Source organism: Zootermopsis nevadensis, unplaced genomic scaffold, assembly GCF_977971745.1.
Source record: "Zootermopsis nevadensis isolate Lab colony 2312 unplaced genomic scaffold, Znev_1.0 Znev_ptg000024l, whole genome shotgun sequence".
NCBI lineage: Eukaryota > Metazoa > Arthropoda > Insecta > Blattodea > Termopsidae > Zootermopsis > Zootermopsis nevadensis.
In genome coordinates, this window is record NW_028259156.1 from 3,708,580 (window position 1) to 3,725,940 (window position 17,361).

The window sequence follows — 17,361 nt, forward strand, 5'->3', positions numbered from 1 at the left end:
TAAAATATATTAAATGATATTTTCTATCGAAATGTTCGATTTACATTAGAAAGTGATGTTCTAATGTAAATCGAACATTTCAATAGAGAATATCATTTAATATATTTTAAATATTTAAATGTTAATTATGGTAATATTTTAATATTTAATAGGAATTTTATTGTGATTAGACTGACAAGATTTAAACAAATATATATTTATCACAATATGACGCAACTTTATCATCTCATTTTTTATCATCCTTCTACAGCATTTTTCTGATATCAAAGATGCATGTTACTTCAACCGGTTGCCTTCCTTTGATTTTGCTCAACTGAAACAAGACGTATGTCGACGTGAGTCCTACCAGAGTAAACCGCTCGCTGTCCGTGAAACGCACGACCGATTTTAGTCGTAAGTGAAAGTAGATAAAGACTTTCAATTTCATTATCGTCAAACTGACATCAATCATCCGCGTCAGTATGCAGGACCTAAAATAAATTATACTTCGTACATAAATTATAATAGATATTTCAAGGTCACCTTTACTATATTATATTAAAAACATAATTCAATATCAATAGGGCTTTGTTTATGTTACAACTTTCAGTTTCTCAACGTTAACTGTTAATGTCCTCAAATTTCGAATCAATGAATGACGTCTTCATGTTTCAAGGACCTCGTCTGTATCAACGTTCGAGGACGACAGGTTGAGAAGTCCTGAGTTCGACTCTCGAAACAGAGGCCTGTCATTCTGCCTGTTGGCTTTGTTGGCCACGAAACTTCAAATAACGACTAAAAATAAAGGAATCTATATAATGAAACAATAAAATAAAATAAAATAAAATAAGTTATGAAAAGAACCGAAAATGAGAAATGTAAGACAACGGGGGTAAGAATTGCATTCATACGAGCTTCTGAAACAAACAATAAACTGCGAAGACAGGACACTTCATCTTTTAAGTAATTCAGACCAAATACATGATTCCAAACTCTTTATGTACTCGTTCAAGACCTACTTATTTCGAATCTAGACTGCTATCGACTATCCTGACTGAGAATACGTGATTTTCCTCAGTCTCGCTAGTTGTACGGGAATGTCGGGTAGTACCTTAAAATACGTCATGACCGATTCCTTCCAAATCCTTCTCAGTTCACACTTTACAATTTCTCCATCCTATTCGATGTTTTATAACCTAATAGCTGAAATAAACCAGCATTAATTAGGCAAAGGACCAATTAGTTATGCTCAAGGTCTGTTTTGACAAAGTGAGTTTGTTTCGAGTTCCGGGATTTTCATGACATGTTACGTCTTCTAGTAAGTTAACCGGATTCAGGGGTGACTTATACAGTGCGCTGGGCAGATACAATGTATCGGCCATGACACACTTCAAGATCGTAACCTTTAACAAATTGCGTGCTTCAAGGTCACTTCAAAATAGTACAACGTTGAGACACGAACAACGGAGTCCAAGCGAGCAAAACTGAACGTCGTATACACTTTACAGGGGACAATATTCACCCCTCATTCCTTCGACTCCCAAATCAAAACTGGATGAATGGTTCAATAACACGATATTTAAAGACGCTGTTATCAATTCCAGCGGTTATTCAGCGATGAACGTTATAGCATAATCGCGTTAAAGGAATTTGTAGGAAGTGATCGTACTCTGTTTCAATGCACTATAATAAATTTCGCCTGGAGTTCCTGAGGATAACCACAAAAAGCCTCAGGTATCTAGTATACGAACTGGTTATATTGAATCGGTGCAAATATAGAAAATAAGATACGAACAAGAGAGGGAGAATGAAAAAGCAAAGATAAACAGTAAGAAAAAGTAACGACGAAAAATAATGAAAAACAACTATTTTTTAGAAAATATCGTATTTAAAAAAAAATTTAAATTATATCTTTTTTCAAAAGTCGTCAACATTTTTACTAATAACGTAAAATACATCACAATTAACGCCACTGATCACACGTTCGCATATCAGGATTAGGATTGGTCGAGGAAATGCAGAAGAATGTCTCCTGTCCCCTCCCCAGGGCTCTTGGTAATATCCACGTCACACATCTCTCTCTTATCAGAAACACTTTCCAGTCAGTCTCTGACCAGTCACACCGCAACCCAACTCAACACAACACAGACAATTCTAAATTTCTCCGCGAAAATGCTTCGCATGATATCCGCGGTGTTACTGTTCTGTTCTACAGCTGACGTAATTGGATCACCAAACGCGTATAATGTGACAGAATCTTCTCACACGGAAGCAGATATCACTACAATCCCGAGAGACGTGGAAAATAAGACAATGTACGAGGATTACGTTTCTCTGAAAGACTGGTTTGTGGCACCTCATTTGCTGACTGTACTCCTGGCTGCTTCAGACAAGATCCATAGCTCGAGATGTAAGACCCAGAGTCGTCTTTATTTGAAAGAACTACGCAATTTCACGATGTGGGCAGCGCAGAGTAAGTAAAACATTAAATTATTATTACAATAAACAATTTCATCGCCAAATGTTATTTATTCGATCGAATCAAAGAACATAAGATGGAAGAGACGTGTAGCACGCACGGGAAAGAGAATTTTTGTTAGAAATCATAAAGGAAGAGACAATTTGGAAGATCTGGAAGTAGATGGAAGAGTTACAGTAAAATGTATCTAAAGGTAATAGTGTCTGGTAGTTTGTAATGGATTCCTATAGCGACTATGAACGTTCGAATTTTGTGTAAAGCGGTGAGCCACTTTTAACTTCTCAGGAGATACCCTGCCCCGAATGTAATGTGAAGCCACGATCTTTAGACTCCATGACTACATCAAAGCTCAGGCGGTTTGCCGCCCGTTTCACACCGCGGAGACTTCTAGTCGCGTGTCTGTGCGATTTGTGAAGCGATAAGTCGCACTGAGACATGATTTTACCCAAGTACTCCGGTTTTACACTGTTAACATAATAATAACAACAAACAATTCTAAAATTAAATACATATATTTATTTTTCACAGTCTATACACAAACTTATTTAAAATAATGTTGTTAAAATATTATAAAATTTACAGTATAATGTATATTATGTTATATTTATGGCGCTCCTTTATCGTAATACGATATCACATTATTCAGCGCTCTTATTTATGAACGACATGTTTCGATGTTTTATGACATCATCTTCAGGTTTTATCAATTTATATTATTTTAAAAACTATTATACATTTTGATGCATTGCATTTATTGATCTTTTAGTATGTTTGTAGATTTTTCTGTCTTCATAATGATCTGGTGTCTGTATTTAGATGTTCATTATCTGTGGAATTAATTTCCAAGTGTTATTATACTAAAAGATCAATAAATGCAATGCATCAAATATATAATAATTTCTAAAATAATATAAATTGATAAACCTGAAGATGATGTCATAAAACATCGAAACATGTCGTTCATAAATAAGAGCGCTGAATAATGTAATATCGTACTACGATAAAGGAGCTCCATAAATATAACATAATATATTTTATACTGTAAATGTTATAATATTTTAACAACATTATTTTAAATAAGTTTGTGTATAGACTGGAAAAATACATATATATATATTGATTCAACACAAACATGACGCAATTAAGATACAAATTCTAAAATTGTTATTAATTAATTTAAATATTGTACAAGTTCCGTAGAATATTCTGATATTACACCATTATTTATTATAATAAATTCTTTTGCGTCTTATAATCGAGAAAATACAGTAATTCAAATGTCATAGTTTTGCATTAAAGTTCAGCCTCTGAAAACCTGATGTGTTCTTTCAGTGACGAATGCTATATTACGCACAAATGGGTTTAAATAACGTTTCAAATGTACACTTTTGTCTCCAAAAACACGCAGAAAATCAAGGTTAAATTAACTGTTTCTCAATATGTTTAGGTAAATCCGTGGTTGCCAGATATTTGTGAATTATAGACAAGCAAAATATGATTGGGTATGTCGAAGGCTAGCACGTTCTATCATAATGCAAAGTAAATTATTATTATTAAAATGCATAAAAACCTTCACTTAAGTACAACGTAAAAGTAAATCAAACACCCTATTAATTTATAAAATATATTAGACCTATAGTCTGAGCATATATGAAAGGGTTTTATATATGTTTTGCTGAGTTTATCAGGGCTGCACAAGTTGCGGCCCCTAGAAAAATATTCTGTGGCCCAGGGACTATAGGATTAACCACTCCTGGGCCTCTGAAAAATCATCTTTTATACTTAATCGAGTACAATATAACCTGACGTTATTTTAAAATAAGTGCACTCTTTTCATTATTTTTAAATTAATTATCTTCTTATAAAATACATTAATATTAATATAACATATTAATGGATTAATTTATACTTAATGCAAAACGCTCACATAATTTGAAGGAATGTAATTATCATACAGAAAATATGAATCTTTGGCCCGAAGCACTTCTATGTTTTACATTTTGGAAAACATGAACTTTCAAGTTGTGCACGGCTACACTATAGTGTAAGTCACCTCTAGAACTACAAAGTATCTTCATGGGATGCGAATGACATGGATTTTACGCAGAATGAGTGTCTCTGTGTAGGACAGACGAACGTTCAATTCGAGTGTGAGAATTTTCGCGAAAATGTGCGAAGAGAAACACGAGTGAAGCCGGAAACAGCCGAACGATTTCTTTAGTTCCAGCAAGCTCGTTTTTAAACCGCGCGCCAAGACATCGATTAAATCGGCATTAACTAATTATTCTTGTGTAGTACAGTTGGAAATTTGTGAAGTCGTTATATTTACGAGGTGCGATCGGAAAGTTTCAAGACTGTGTCAATAGAGGGCGAACCTGATGTAGTACAAGCTTCTGCCGCTAGGGGGTGCGGCCTACATTCATAGTGAATCAGTGTGCCAGCCGGCATCATTGAATTAGCATTTGTTTCTTAGTTACGGGCGTTTTGGTAGTGCATTACACCGACCCTCCTGCGATTTCGGAATGGCGTGTGCATCAAATTTTGCCAAAGACTCGCCAAAACGGCTACGGAAACCTATGAAATGCTAAAGCAAGCATTTGGGGAGTCCGCAATGGGTCGTGCACAAACTTTTGTGTGGCATTCACGTTTTAAAAATGGCCGAACCTCTGTCGATGATGACGAGCGTTCTGGACGACCATCTTCGAGCACAACGCCCGAAAATGTTACGAAGATTCGGCAGGCCATTCACGAAGATCGACGTCGTACCATCAACGACTTGTGCGACATTGTTGGGATAGGCTATGGGACCTGTCAGCTGATTCTAAAGGAAGAACTCCACATGCGACGCCAAGGCTCCTGTCTGAGGACCAGAAGCAGAATCGACTTCTCGTTTGTCAGGAGCTCAAAGATCTTGCAAGAACCGACCCCAACTTCCTTTCTAAGCTCCGTGTGACTTCTTCCTCTTCCCAAAGATGAAAATTCAGCTAAAGGGAAGGAGATTTGAGACGATAGAAGAGATTCAGGCAGAATCGCAGATGGTGCTTGACAGGCTGACAAAGAAAGATTTCCAGGGATGCTTCCAGGCTTGGCAGCGGCGCTGGGATCGTTGTTTTCACTCCCAGGGGAACTACTTCGAGGGTGATGGATGAATTTAATACCTCAGATAAGTGTACTGGTTTTTATACGCGCAGTCTGGAAACCTTTCGATCGCACCTCGTATTCAAAGCACTCAGACGGTGTTATAAATCTTATACAAGGTAGCACAGGGAACTTTCACCAGTTCGCTGGATGTGTCAGGACAGAAACACTTTCATTTGTCTCTGACCTTGAAAGTAAAAGTGGACGACCTGCCCTGTAACTATGGTTTACTATACAGTACGTGCCGTCATAAAAGTAATATGAGAAAGTGGTTATGAAACACGAGGCTTCTCTGTGCCTGAGCCCTGCATGTAATCCCTACAAACCACTGCATGTTCCGTGTGGTTTTAGATTGTTTTTGGATAAAACTACACTTCCTTTATTACGGAAAACGTATTTTGAAGGAGATAAACAAACAAGTGAGCAAACTAACACACAAGACGGTCTAAATTCAAATAGAGACCTAAAAAAAAAAAAAAAAAAAATAGGTATTGAGACTTTCGCGGTGAGTACAATCAAAATCTTCTCGGTCAATCTGCCGCGTTAACTGTTTGCCGTAGTAAACCGACGTTTCGGTACTAACTTTGTCCCCATCATCAGGGTTCTGATGTGATTGGCGACTTCCGAGATATCCAGTAACATCAGAACCCTGATGATGGGGACGGAGTTGGTTCCCGAAACGTCGGTTTACCACGGTAACCAGTTAACGCGGCTGATTGCCCAAGAAGATTTTATTGAAGAAGATTAATGTTGAGGGTAAAAGCGAAAAGAGATTTTATTGAATTATTTATCGGTTTTCATTATTATAAAATTTAATTGAAATATCTCATGTACAAACATTAATTTTAAAATATAAACAATCTATAATCGTAATAAATTCACGATCTAGGATAAATCTACACTGTGTTAGCGGGTTCGAATTCCGGTTGACTCTCTTTTATTTGTGTTGTTAGTGTAAGTACCTTTTGCGTCAGGCTAATCCGTAATCCAAGGAATTCTGCCAGTTAATCAATTTATTGTCGCTGTTTAAGGAAATAATAGCCTATTACACTGAGAAATATAAAATACCAATAAATATAAAATGTAGTTACTGAATGTAAAAACACTTTGTACATACACTTCTCACTGAGTATTAAAGGGTTACGTACAGGTATACCTCGATTTGCGTCGGTCCAATTTGCGCCGATTCAGAATAAACATGATTCTGAAATCAGAAAGTCAAAACGTGAAAAAAAATTATTTTACTATTATTTATAACGTTTTACAATATTTCTCGTACTGATTTTTATACTAAATCGTAATTCTTACATCGCTGATTTTGAATAAAAATTATTAACATAGTCATCTCTGCAATTACGTATGTTTCGTTAACGCGAATTTGCTCCAATGAGATCGATGAATCATTAAAAGCTGTTTGTGAAATGCAAACTCTTGCATTTGCAAGTTTGCTCTTGTGCAGTTTCATTCCTGGAGCTTTAAGCTTTCAAAGGTCTACTTTAATATCTGCGGAGGTCAAGGGGTTACTTTTACTACGCGATTTTCTATAGGTCGGCGTTTTACATGCATGCAACTATCACATAACAGCAGAGATGACTGTACACATCAATCACATGAAAGAATCACAGTCAATCGCGGGGACCAACGAATTGCCGATTATAAGTGTATAAAATATATTTTTAAATTCCCTTTCTTTTATTTACGTATTTGAGAGCTTTAAATGTAATTCCATTATGTTACTCGTCAATGTTTGGGTGCTGGGAAAGCATGTCATTGAATTACCACTGATTTACATTATAAAAGAGTTTCAATTTACGCCGGTTCGTCCAGGAACGCATCCCCGGCGTAAATCGAGGGCTACCTGTACATGTAGTAAATACCGCCCAGCCAAAGATGTATCCGGAACATTCTCTATGCTCAGGGTTAATTCGGCCGAAGCGTAAATCTCGGTATTCACGTACAACTACTGTCAAGGTTGAGAACAAAAAATATTTTTTCTGGGCTCCCAGACGCAACTTCGGTAAATCAGTAATGCGGAAAAGCAGAATATTTATCTTTCCCTAGACGAATAAAAGTCATTTCAGACAAAATTAGAATTCGCTAATTATTTTAATACATACGTACATACAATTTACACTTATTATCACTACACCACTAATCACAAACTCAGTCGATTACGTATTCGTAGAAAATAACAAACTCTACACGGAAGATGGCTGCCTTCTGAGTTGTTGCGTCGTGTAGTCTGATAGAAATTTACCGACGTTTCAAAAGTACTTGCTGCCTCCATCTTCAGAACGATGATGGAGGCAACAAGGACCAGAGCCATAGATCCCTTCAAAGATCGAAATCTGCACTTTCCGCACTATATATATATATATACACACATATATATATATGTCATTCACAAATTCGATTCGAGTACAAAATTAGGTTAAGTTGCTTCATGACATTATACAGAAAAGCAAACCATTCAAATAACGTGAACTCTGTTTACCACGTATACACCTAAGATCGAAAGAAAGAGTAATTTCTTTACCTTTGTTTGTAAACATCTGAGGGTCATTCAGTTATTCCGTGAAAAATTAACCATGTCCCAAGTTCCGAAGGACCTTGTTTCTTACTCGTAACTCGTATTTCAAACACGACTATTGCAATCGACAACTAATTAGTTTCGATTATAATCGATACGAAATTTGAGGTTTTCGATCGGGAGTAGATATCGATGTTGGTTTTCTCGATTGTAAAGCCGTGTGTACTGAATATTGGAGACAGTATATTCCTCAGAATCATTGATAAAAGTGATTATAAAAAGACACCAGATATTTTGATGCGATAGAATCTGTTATGTTGACATTTTATATTTGTATATTGCCTTATAACAAAATCTAATAATGGCACTAGTGTTATAAGTAAAGCTGTCAGTAGTTCTTAATTTAAGCAGCACAGTACACATACAGGAGGTCAATGGTTACTTCATGTCTCGACCATTTACCCCCAAGGCTCCAGAACCAATCCAGGTAATAAAAATGCTACCTTGCCAGGAATCAAACCCCTGTAGTCCTATCCAATGCACTGTCACCTGTTCCGACTCATAGCATCAGTGGTATTAAAAGTTACGACGTGTAATTCTTCGGAACTCCGATTATTTTTGTGAAACTGAATTTTCATATCAACGAATATAAATTTTATTGTCTTCTAAGATTCATCACCGGAATCTGGTAACATATTAACCGAAGTAGCCTTCTCCATTAGCACATCCCAAAAGACAGCCAGCGATATTCATGTGTGTTTTGCCTGTGTAATGACTACTTTCTATCTCTAGTGTTCGACTCGGCTGCCAAGATTCCAGTAGGCGTTCTAGCAGGAAACCAGTACCACCTGGGACATTACGACGAATGCGTGGAAATATCGCTGGACGCCGGAGAGACTTTCGGCGGAATGCTAGAAGGACAGTACTGCTTAGCAGAAATACAATTTGACACCGCAATTTCTCTGGAAGCAGACCCTTACACCCTCAACTACGACCCCAAGTCCTCTGCTTTTGAAAAGATTAAGGTGAGAGCTAATGAGATAAAACCCTATAGATGGCCTTTCTGAAGTGTACGTTTGTCGAGAATAATCGATTAATATTAACAGTCCGATTTTTCCGAAACAAACGAATGCCAATCGAACTAATTCTTGTGATTTATTGCGAACCTAATTCGCAGTACAAACACGACCCATCCAAAGTACGACGTGACGTCATGCACTGGGCTTTGTGTACGCCCGCTTCGTGTTCTCCGGAGGAACTGAACGAGGTTTTTAAACAAGAGATCACCAAGGTCGGCGAATCTCACGGCATCCAATTCACGTCCCACATATCTCACGAACTTTGTCACACTTTGGACCACACACAGACCTTATCAGCTGGGGATATTGGCTACTTGTAAGTATCCTACCAAGAACCAGTTCGCCTGGCACCTGACACAATCCTTTCAGCTTTCATTGTACGAAGGGTAAGAACTGATACGAGAGTTGTCCATCTGTCCCCGTACACATGTTTCATATGCAGAACCCCTTGATGGATTCTGGTAAAATTTGGTATTGACAGTGCACATTAATTTTTTTTTGAACAATTTAATCAGAGCTTATCAATCTACGGCCCTCGTACATTATGTCACAGCGTTATAATAAACTGTTCAATGTTATAACCCTAAGGCTCACGAGTTGATAAGAAAGGGTTAATACCCCACCAGGCCTGGAAAACGTTTAACACCCCTGTTTCAAACTTCTGGCTTGTATACACGAGGTGCCTGGTTCAAATCTCGACCGGGACACTGAGTAACTTGGCTGTATTTATATGTAGATCATAAATAGGCCACAACTATTTGCTGTCAAATATTTTCAAGTTCACCGAATGCGATAATTTCTGAACAGCAATCTTTAGTAATGTACAATATAGTTACCATCTCACACAGAAGTAAAAATTACACTGAAAGATCAACAGAAATTATTCAAGACCGAGTATCTTTGGAGAAGGTCTTTGTATAATACTAGTATATCGGTTTTTTTAATTAATATTATCACAAATTAAATTCAGCATAATCCTCCTTATAGCCTAAACATAAGATGAAATATAATCATTCATTATCGTGTTCACAAAAGGCCAGCGGTCTCTAGTTCACAGAGAAACTATGCAGGCACATTTATCAAACAAAGCAGTGCAAACAAAAAAGTAATTTACCTGCATTGTAACGATTTTTAAAAACGCAAAAACACTAACTCATTTCTACGGCGGACATAGACGTTTCAATAACGCTTTAATTTCACTGTTCAAATACATACATACAAGAGGCTAAATTTCTATGCTAAAAAGAATTTGTTACAAATTTCATACTATTGAAATATTTAGTTACCTTGGAACCACTAATCTCTTTAAACAATCAAATACGTACTTATGTAATACGCACACCCGATAGATAGTTCAGTATCAGTTCGTTGAATATATTAAACTTTATTTTTATTTGTAAATTTCGATCTAATCTCTGTCTAAAACAATCTGTAAATCAAGCCTATGTCATAAATTGTTTTATAAACATTAATATTTAATTTGTAAGAAATATAACATCATGTTGCCCTGTTTCCTTAAGACTTTAATAAATCTCACGTATCTCATTTTCAGGTTTGTTTTGATATCACTTATAAGTTTGCTCGTGTCGAGCACATTCTACGACTACACATTTACCACTGACCTGCCTGAGAATAAATTAGAACCAAGTGGGTATATGAGTTGTATTATTTTATATAACTTCTATATTTAACAAATATTTTACATTCTATTGTCATTACACCTAGAATTATAGCTGTTGAGTTACCACGTGAAAATATAGAATTTAAATGTATATCAAAATACCAACAAATTTTCGTAAAATTGCTATCCTGTTAATTCTCAGTCTTACAGATGGGGCGTGGCATTAATCGTGTACGTTTAGCCGGTAGGAAATATGATAAATATCTTTAATTTGTATACGTAATGTAATCGAAAAATCTCGACCTTAAAAACGGTATTGGAATTGGATGCTGCTGGAACGATTGTGAAATACAAGAGAATTGAATCAAAATTCTTACAAAATCCTACGGCTTCTACAAACCACACTAAAAATCTATATATATTCAATAAATATAGAGCAAAAGTAACTTTACATTAAATTACATTTAATTTCTACAATACGTTAATATAACCTTAATAAATTATAAACATTGCTTGTTTTTCAGCTACGAAGAACTCGTCAAAAATGGAGAAAATATTTTTGTGTTTCTCCGCGAGACGAAGCGTTAAGAATCTTTTCACCCGAAATTCCATTCATCCAGCTCTTGAAACAACTCACGGTGCCAGAGTATTTTTCATGCTGATGATAATTATGGGACACAGGATTATTACATATGGAGGTCATCCTCTATTCAATGCTGAAGCCGAGGAAAGGGTACGCAAGCCTCGAGTCCAAATACACAACAAATTTCGTATTCACAATTGTCCAGAACCGAATCACAAGTCTGATTGTCCTAAGCGAAGTTTTCTTTAAAATGATCTCACTGTAACTTTGAAAACATCTGACGAATGTAAGTAGTAACAAAACTAAACTCTTAACAGAGGAAATACATTTTCTCGACAACAGCAAGAAATTTGAAGATTTGTGTCTTCTGGGTTGTTGCGCTGTGTAGACTGGTTGATGTTTACCAACGTTTCAGAGGTCATACTGCCTCCGTCATCAGCACGATTCATCGCAGTTTGACTTCTGAAACGTTGGTAAACATCAACCACACTACACGACGCAACAAACCAGAAGACAGAAATCTTCATACTCACTGTGAAAACCTCAAATCATACAACATATTTCATCTCGTCTAATATATTTTGTTTGTTCCACAGCTTTTTCGGAGCCTACCATCTATGTTACTGGGTAATGGACCGGTTGTTGTAGACGGTTTCTTTACCCTGAGTGGATTACTGTTGTCGTATTCGTTATTAGAGTCCCAGAGCAAATCAAAACGAATCAGCTTAGCAAAGCCGGTCCTTGTACGTTTCTTCAGGTAAGAAAAAGTACAACTCTACCTGAGCTGTTGTCGTTACAAACTGCGTCAAATTGAATTGACTGTAAGCCTATAAATCTCATTCGTTCTCGTATCATACGCTAAATTATTGCACCAAATATGACATATTATAATATCCGCTTCGTGTAACATTAGTGTCTTGCAGTAGAGGGGCTCCGAGAAATGTGGATAACACGCTTTGCGCATGCTCTGCTCGGTATTACTGTCCGAAATAGCATTTATCCTCCGTGCGCATGTGTAAGAACGGAGCGAACACAGAACGTTATTTAATCGCTGAATTCCTCTTTAATGTACTGACACGTGAACCTTTATGTCTATGGAGTTCAGACGCAACGCAAACTGACGAAAACTATTTATTTCGACGATAAATTTCAAACACAAACACAGGCCTATATCAATTTTAATTACTGAATTAATCGGGATTAGAATAATTAATGGTTAATAAATTATTTACAAAAAACGAGTAAAAATACGTGGTATAACTCCCTTCAAAAGTTTAAATTTATACAGTGGGTTTAACAAAAAAATAAACATTACTAATTATATATAGTTTAATCGAACCTTTTCTACAGCACACACTACAAGTACATATTCCAATTATCTACGTTAAATTTGTGAGACAAAATTCAAGATCCATAACGTACATTTAAGTGACAAAACAGTATTTGGAGGACACAGGAGAAGAATAATATTAAAATAAATCTTAAAAAATAGGTTGGGAACTTGTAAACCCAATTCATCTGACTCAGAATATTTAAGAGAGAAGGTTTCCTGAAATCCATGCAATGAACTTTCGTAATGCACAAACACGACTTTTATTAACCATCTGAGCGACCATCAGCTTTTCAGTAGAACTGTACACGGCATCACGTTATTGATTTAATGTCTGAAATTCTGTAGAACAGTTTATTTAACATTGCCATTAAAGCTCAGACTATACGTCATCAAATTGTGTTATAATTAGTAATGAATTTAAAAGAATATAGAAGGAAGCGGCCGTGGCCTAATTTAAAATACTATACCCTCATGAAGCTATAGGGATTCAGGTTAGAATAAGAATACTAAACTGCTCATATCAAAGGGATATTACGACACAAAATGTCAGGAACTGAAGACTTCAGCATTATCGTTATGTTACAATTATAGTTAATTGGCCTCTATATTGTCATGGCTTTCGTACGATATTTTGTTAAAATCTGTCAATTAATTTATAATGTATGAAACGCGGAGACGCACACATCTGTAGGTCCAAAGCGTATCCATCCGTTTAATAAGAAATAAAGACTAAAAATGTAATTCTAAGATAAAAGTCTTAGTGTAAAAGTGGTAACTTCACAGAAACAGTACGTTCATAGGACTTGACGCTTAAAATCTCGGACGATTAGTTGAATTTAATCGGAGCTGAAGTCCATTGTTTCGGAGACCGTTTTTCCTTCCATCATCACGGTGATGTTTAAGTGGTATTTGTAGTTTTATGCACATTCAGAGACATCATCGCAATCTCTTGTACCCTTAACCATCAAGTTATACATTTAATCATTCACTTTTGACAGAGGCACAGACGTTTTCTGAAACATTGGTGTTTCGGCGAATAATTCGCAGGTGACAGAATGAGAAAAGTGTTCAAGTATCTTTATAATAACAAATCTTATTACGAGATGAAGACCTGTCAAAGATTCATAAGACGTGTGGCGTACTGCGCAGATTGACACCATCGTATATGATGTTGGTGTTCTTCCATGCCACCCTCCTGCACCACATGGGATCTGGCCCTTTCTGGGACGTCACAGTGGGGCGTGAGCAACGGCGGTGCGCGACTAACTGGTGGTCTAACCTTCTCTATATCAACAACTACATCAACGTCCGTGAAATGGTGAGTAAATTACGTAATTGTCAACTGTTTCCTAGATTTTGTGCTATAATGTCATTAGTTTTACATTTCAATTAATCATGTACAGTAATTAGTCTAGATTCTTAAAAATCATATATTTTACATTATACAGAGTGATTCTAAAAGTTATTTACAGATTAAAAATGTACAGAAATTTGATAAGAAAGCTTACAGAATCGGTTGGGTTGTCATTTTGTAGCAAAACAAACCAAATTTGACTCACGATGTGCTGTAGTACCGAATTCCGTCACCGCGAGCGCAAGCAGAAGTGCATTTCAAAATGGCTGCATTCACAAGCGCGTAGCGCGCTCGCTGTGTGCTGTGGTTTGAAGAAACAATGGTTCAACGAAATTTTCGCACCCAGTATGGCAAGGATCCTCCCATTAGACCTACAATTTACTCTTGGCACAAGAATTTTGTTGAGACTGGATGTTCTGTTCGCCATGAAAAATCTCCATTTCGCCCGCGTCCTTCTGATGCTGTCGTGGAACGAGTGAGGGAGAGCTTTGTCCGTAGTCCTGCGAAATCAACGCGACGTGCGTCCCGTGAGACTCGCATTCCACACCCAACCGTTTGGCGAGTGTTACGAAAACGTTTTCAATTCAAAAAAACCATACATACTTACCATTGTGCAAGAAATTACTGACGAGGATAAAGTGGTTCGTCAGGAATTCTGTGCAGAAATGTTGCATCGGATAGGGGAAGACGAAATATTACTGGACTACATAATCTTTAGTGATAAATCGACATTTCATGTCACTGGTAAGGTACCTCGAACTGCAGAATCTGGGGCAACGAAAATCCACGTGCATCTCTGGAACATGTTCGTGACAGCCCAAAGGTAAATGTGTTTTCTTTGCTACAAAATGACACCTCAATCGATTCTGTATCCCTGATGATTGAGGCAGCAAGAACCTCCAACAACCATCTTCATTTTTTCGGTGCGTCCTAAGCCACCAAGAAGCATGTGTACCTTCTATTCTACCGGTATATAACATCGCAAAGAACGAATATGGAAAGTACATTTCGCCTTTTGGGTAGGCCACACATCGCACTCTCATTGAATCACGTATCCTTTGTTTTTATAGTGCATGTTCCAGTCCTGGTACCTCGCGGCGGACTTCCAGCTGTACATAGTTTCTCTGTTGGCCGTCTCCATAATAGCGCGCTGGCCTCGCCTGGGCTACGCGGCACTTGGACTGCTCACGACGACCTCCGTAGTCGTTTCTTCTGTCCTCATCTACCAGAATCAGGCGGAGGCACTCCTATTCCCATATCCCGAGTAAGCAAACCTCAAGTGAGGATCTTCAGTAAACCTGGTATCGGGTTTGTTAAGTTCGACGTCAAACAAAACTGAAACTTTGTAATTTTCCCACAATCGGAAATACCAACGCGACGCAACCTCAAATTCGTTCCGGTGACAGTTCTTAAGGAAAATGGTGATGATATGACAGATTTTCTTTAAGTTTAGTGTACACTTCACGCAGGAGGCTACTCCGAACTAGCTCTCCGTCTATATTTCCTAAAATCTATGCTCTTAGTCGTAAAGTGGAAGGATTATTCTCTGTCATTACGTATTATCCTCTGCAAGGATGCAAGCGTCATCATGACGTCATCGCTCGGGTGTTGGTGTTCATCGTCCATACGCAAATATTAACTCGAGAGTGGCTTTCAGAATTTTCGTGAAGTGCCCAGTCTCTGTGCTATCGACTCCTCTCGATCACCTCATAGCACGATCAGTCAGTCCTTCCGGGGTAACAAACTAAACCAGACAAGATTTTTACCTTCATCTTTAAATTATTTATAATTTATTTCCTTTCTTACGAAGCTAGACCTTCGCTGGGAAAATTCAAAAGACAATCACAATAGGAGGACAATCTACACCCAAAGAATTCTGTTACAGATTGGAAGCTGTGCGATACGTTTGTTTTTACGTGTCATTGTGAGTGTGGACAGATTTCGCTTCTGTACCACGTGACCCCACCGAAATCGGACCACATCAGCCTCCCCACCTAGTCACATGGCGTTCTTCTGATTGGCTTTACCCAAGTTTCACGGGAAAAATGAATATGCTATAGCCTCTCATTTCGAAAAGAATACCCACGTGTCAGCTTTGCCAGTTTCATTAAATAGGATGCTGGTCCGACGTCTTTGGTCCCACAGTCGGGGTACACCCGGAGGTACTGAGAAATACCACAGTTACACAAGTTCCTGGATCAGATTGTACCGAGTTAAACCAGTAACTACAAATGAAGTCTTCCGGAGACCAAACTGAAGTTGCTATTAACGTTTTCCAACATATGTTGAGGATTCTGGGCCGAGGAAGTTTCGAACAGACGGAATTTTGTCGTGTTGGGGACCTCCGATTTTCGTGTTTCGTAGAAACAGTATTTTTGTAAATAAAAGGGATTTGTTAGCCAGTCGGTGTGAAATATAGAGCTGTAGAACAAATCCGAAAATGAGGCTTATACATCAATGATTCGTTTGTTGTGAAAGATAAGCGAGTCATGGAGACTTCTGTTGGGACACCTAGACAAGGATTAAGAAAAATGAATGGATCTTATGACCGGGAAAGGATTCATTAAGCTAAAGAATGAGCCTAATTGAGACATTTCGTTAAAACGACGATGAACATTTAGTTTCCATAAACAGGAAACATGGTTTAGCATCACGAAGATCAGTTATTTCCCAAGAAAAGAACTTTTACTGCTAGAGAAAACTGATAGTGAATTTCGGCTGATTTACAGAAACACGAGGGATGTCAGAGACAGTTCGTACTTCCAGACCATTTATGTGGGGACGCAACACAGAGCTACGCCGTACTTCGTCGGGGTCATTGCTGGTGTCGTGCTTTACAAGCTGAGGAATTGTAACCACAGACTCGGGAAGGTACGTATATATTTTGAGCCAATGGATTAATAGTCACGGAGAACACATTTAAGCTCATGAGTCAGTCAGTGATAAGTCTAGAATGATCGATTTAGCATTATGACAATGGCTAACAAAAATTTTCTGTAGAGAATCGAAACCGCTATCGTCCTCGTATCCTGATCGATACACTGGCCTCTCCCTTATCGACTACGAGGTGCGTTCAGAAAGTTTCCAGACTGCGCCTATAAAAACCCGTACACTTATATCAGGTATTAAATTCATCCATCACCCTCGAAGTAGTTCCCCTGGGAGTGAACACAACGATCCCAGCGCCGCTGCCAAGCCTGGAAGCATCCCTGGAAATCTTTCTTTGTCAGCCTGTCAAGCACCATCTGCGATTCTGCCTGAATCT

General features: G+C 37.7%; 2 protein-coding genes across 10 annotated transcripts in view; one reads left to right on the forward strand and one right to left on the reverse strand.

Annotated features, from left to right (window-relative positions):
- The window catches only part of Slob (Slowpoke binding protein), a 543,833-nt gene that overhangs the window by 410,450 nt on the left and 116,022 nt on the right, over positions 1-17,361 (reverse strand). For 2 of the 8 annotated variants that reach the window (XM_087354942.1, XM_087354938.1), the window contains exon 2: positions 6,745-6,800. The exons of 5 other annotated variants lie outside the window; for them this stretch is intronic. The gene's annotated coding sequence lies outside the window, so the exon portion shown is untranslated. The remainder of the gene's footprint in view (positions 1-6,744; positions 6,801-17,361) is intronic. One more of the 8 variants, XM_087354939.1, reaches the window with a different exon arrangement.
- Positions 1-17,361, forward strand: part of LOC110836532 (nose resistant to fluoxetine protein 6-like) — a 94,841-nt gene that overhangs the window by 74,330 nt on the left and 3,150 nt on the right. The window contains exons 1-9 of one of the 2 annotated variants that reach the window (XM_087354930.1): positions 2,054-2,452; positions 8,919-9,151; positions 9,304-9,521; positions 10,758-10,852; positions 11,351-11,559; positions 12,006-12,166; positions 13,892-14,060; positions 15,167-15,360; positions 16,826-16,967. In XM_087354930.1, the coding sequence (XP_087211056.1) occupies positions 2,152-2,452; positions 8,919-9,151; positions 9,304-9,521; positions 10,758-10,852; positions 11,351-11,559; positions 12,006-12,166; positions 13,892-14,060; positions 15,167-15,360; positions 16,826-16,967 (1,722 nt within the window). In that variant the 5' untranslated portion in view covers positions 2,054-2,151. Of the gene's footprint in view, positions 1-2,053; positions 2,453-8,918; positions 9,152-9,303; positions 9,522-10,757; positions 10,853-11,350; positions 11,560-12,005; positions 12,167-13,891; positions 14,061-15,166; positions 15,361-16,825; positions 16,968-17,361 lie in introns of those variants that run through there. The other variant, XM_087354931.1, reaches the window with a different exon arrangement.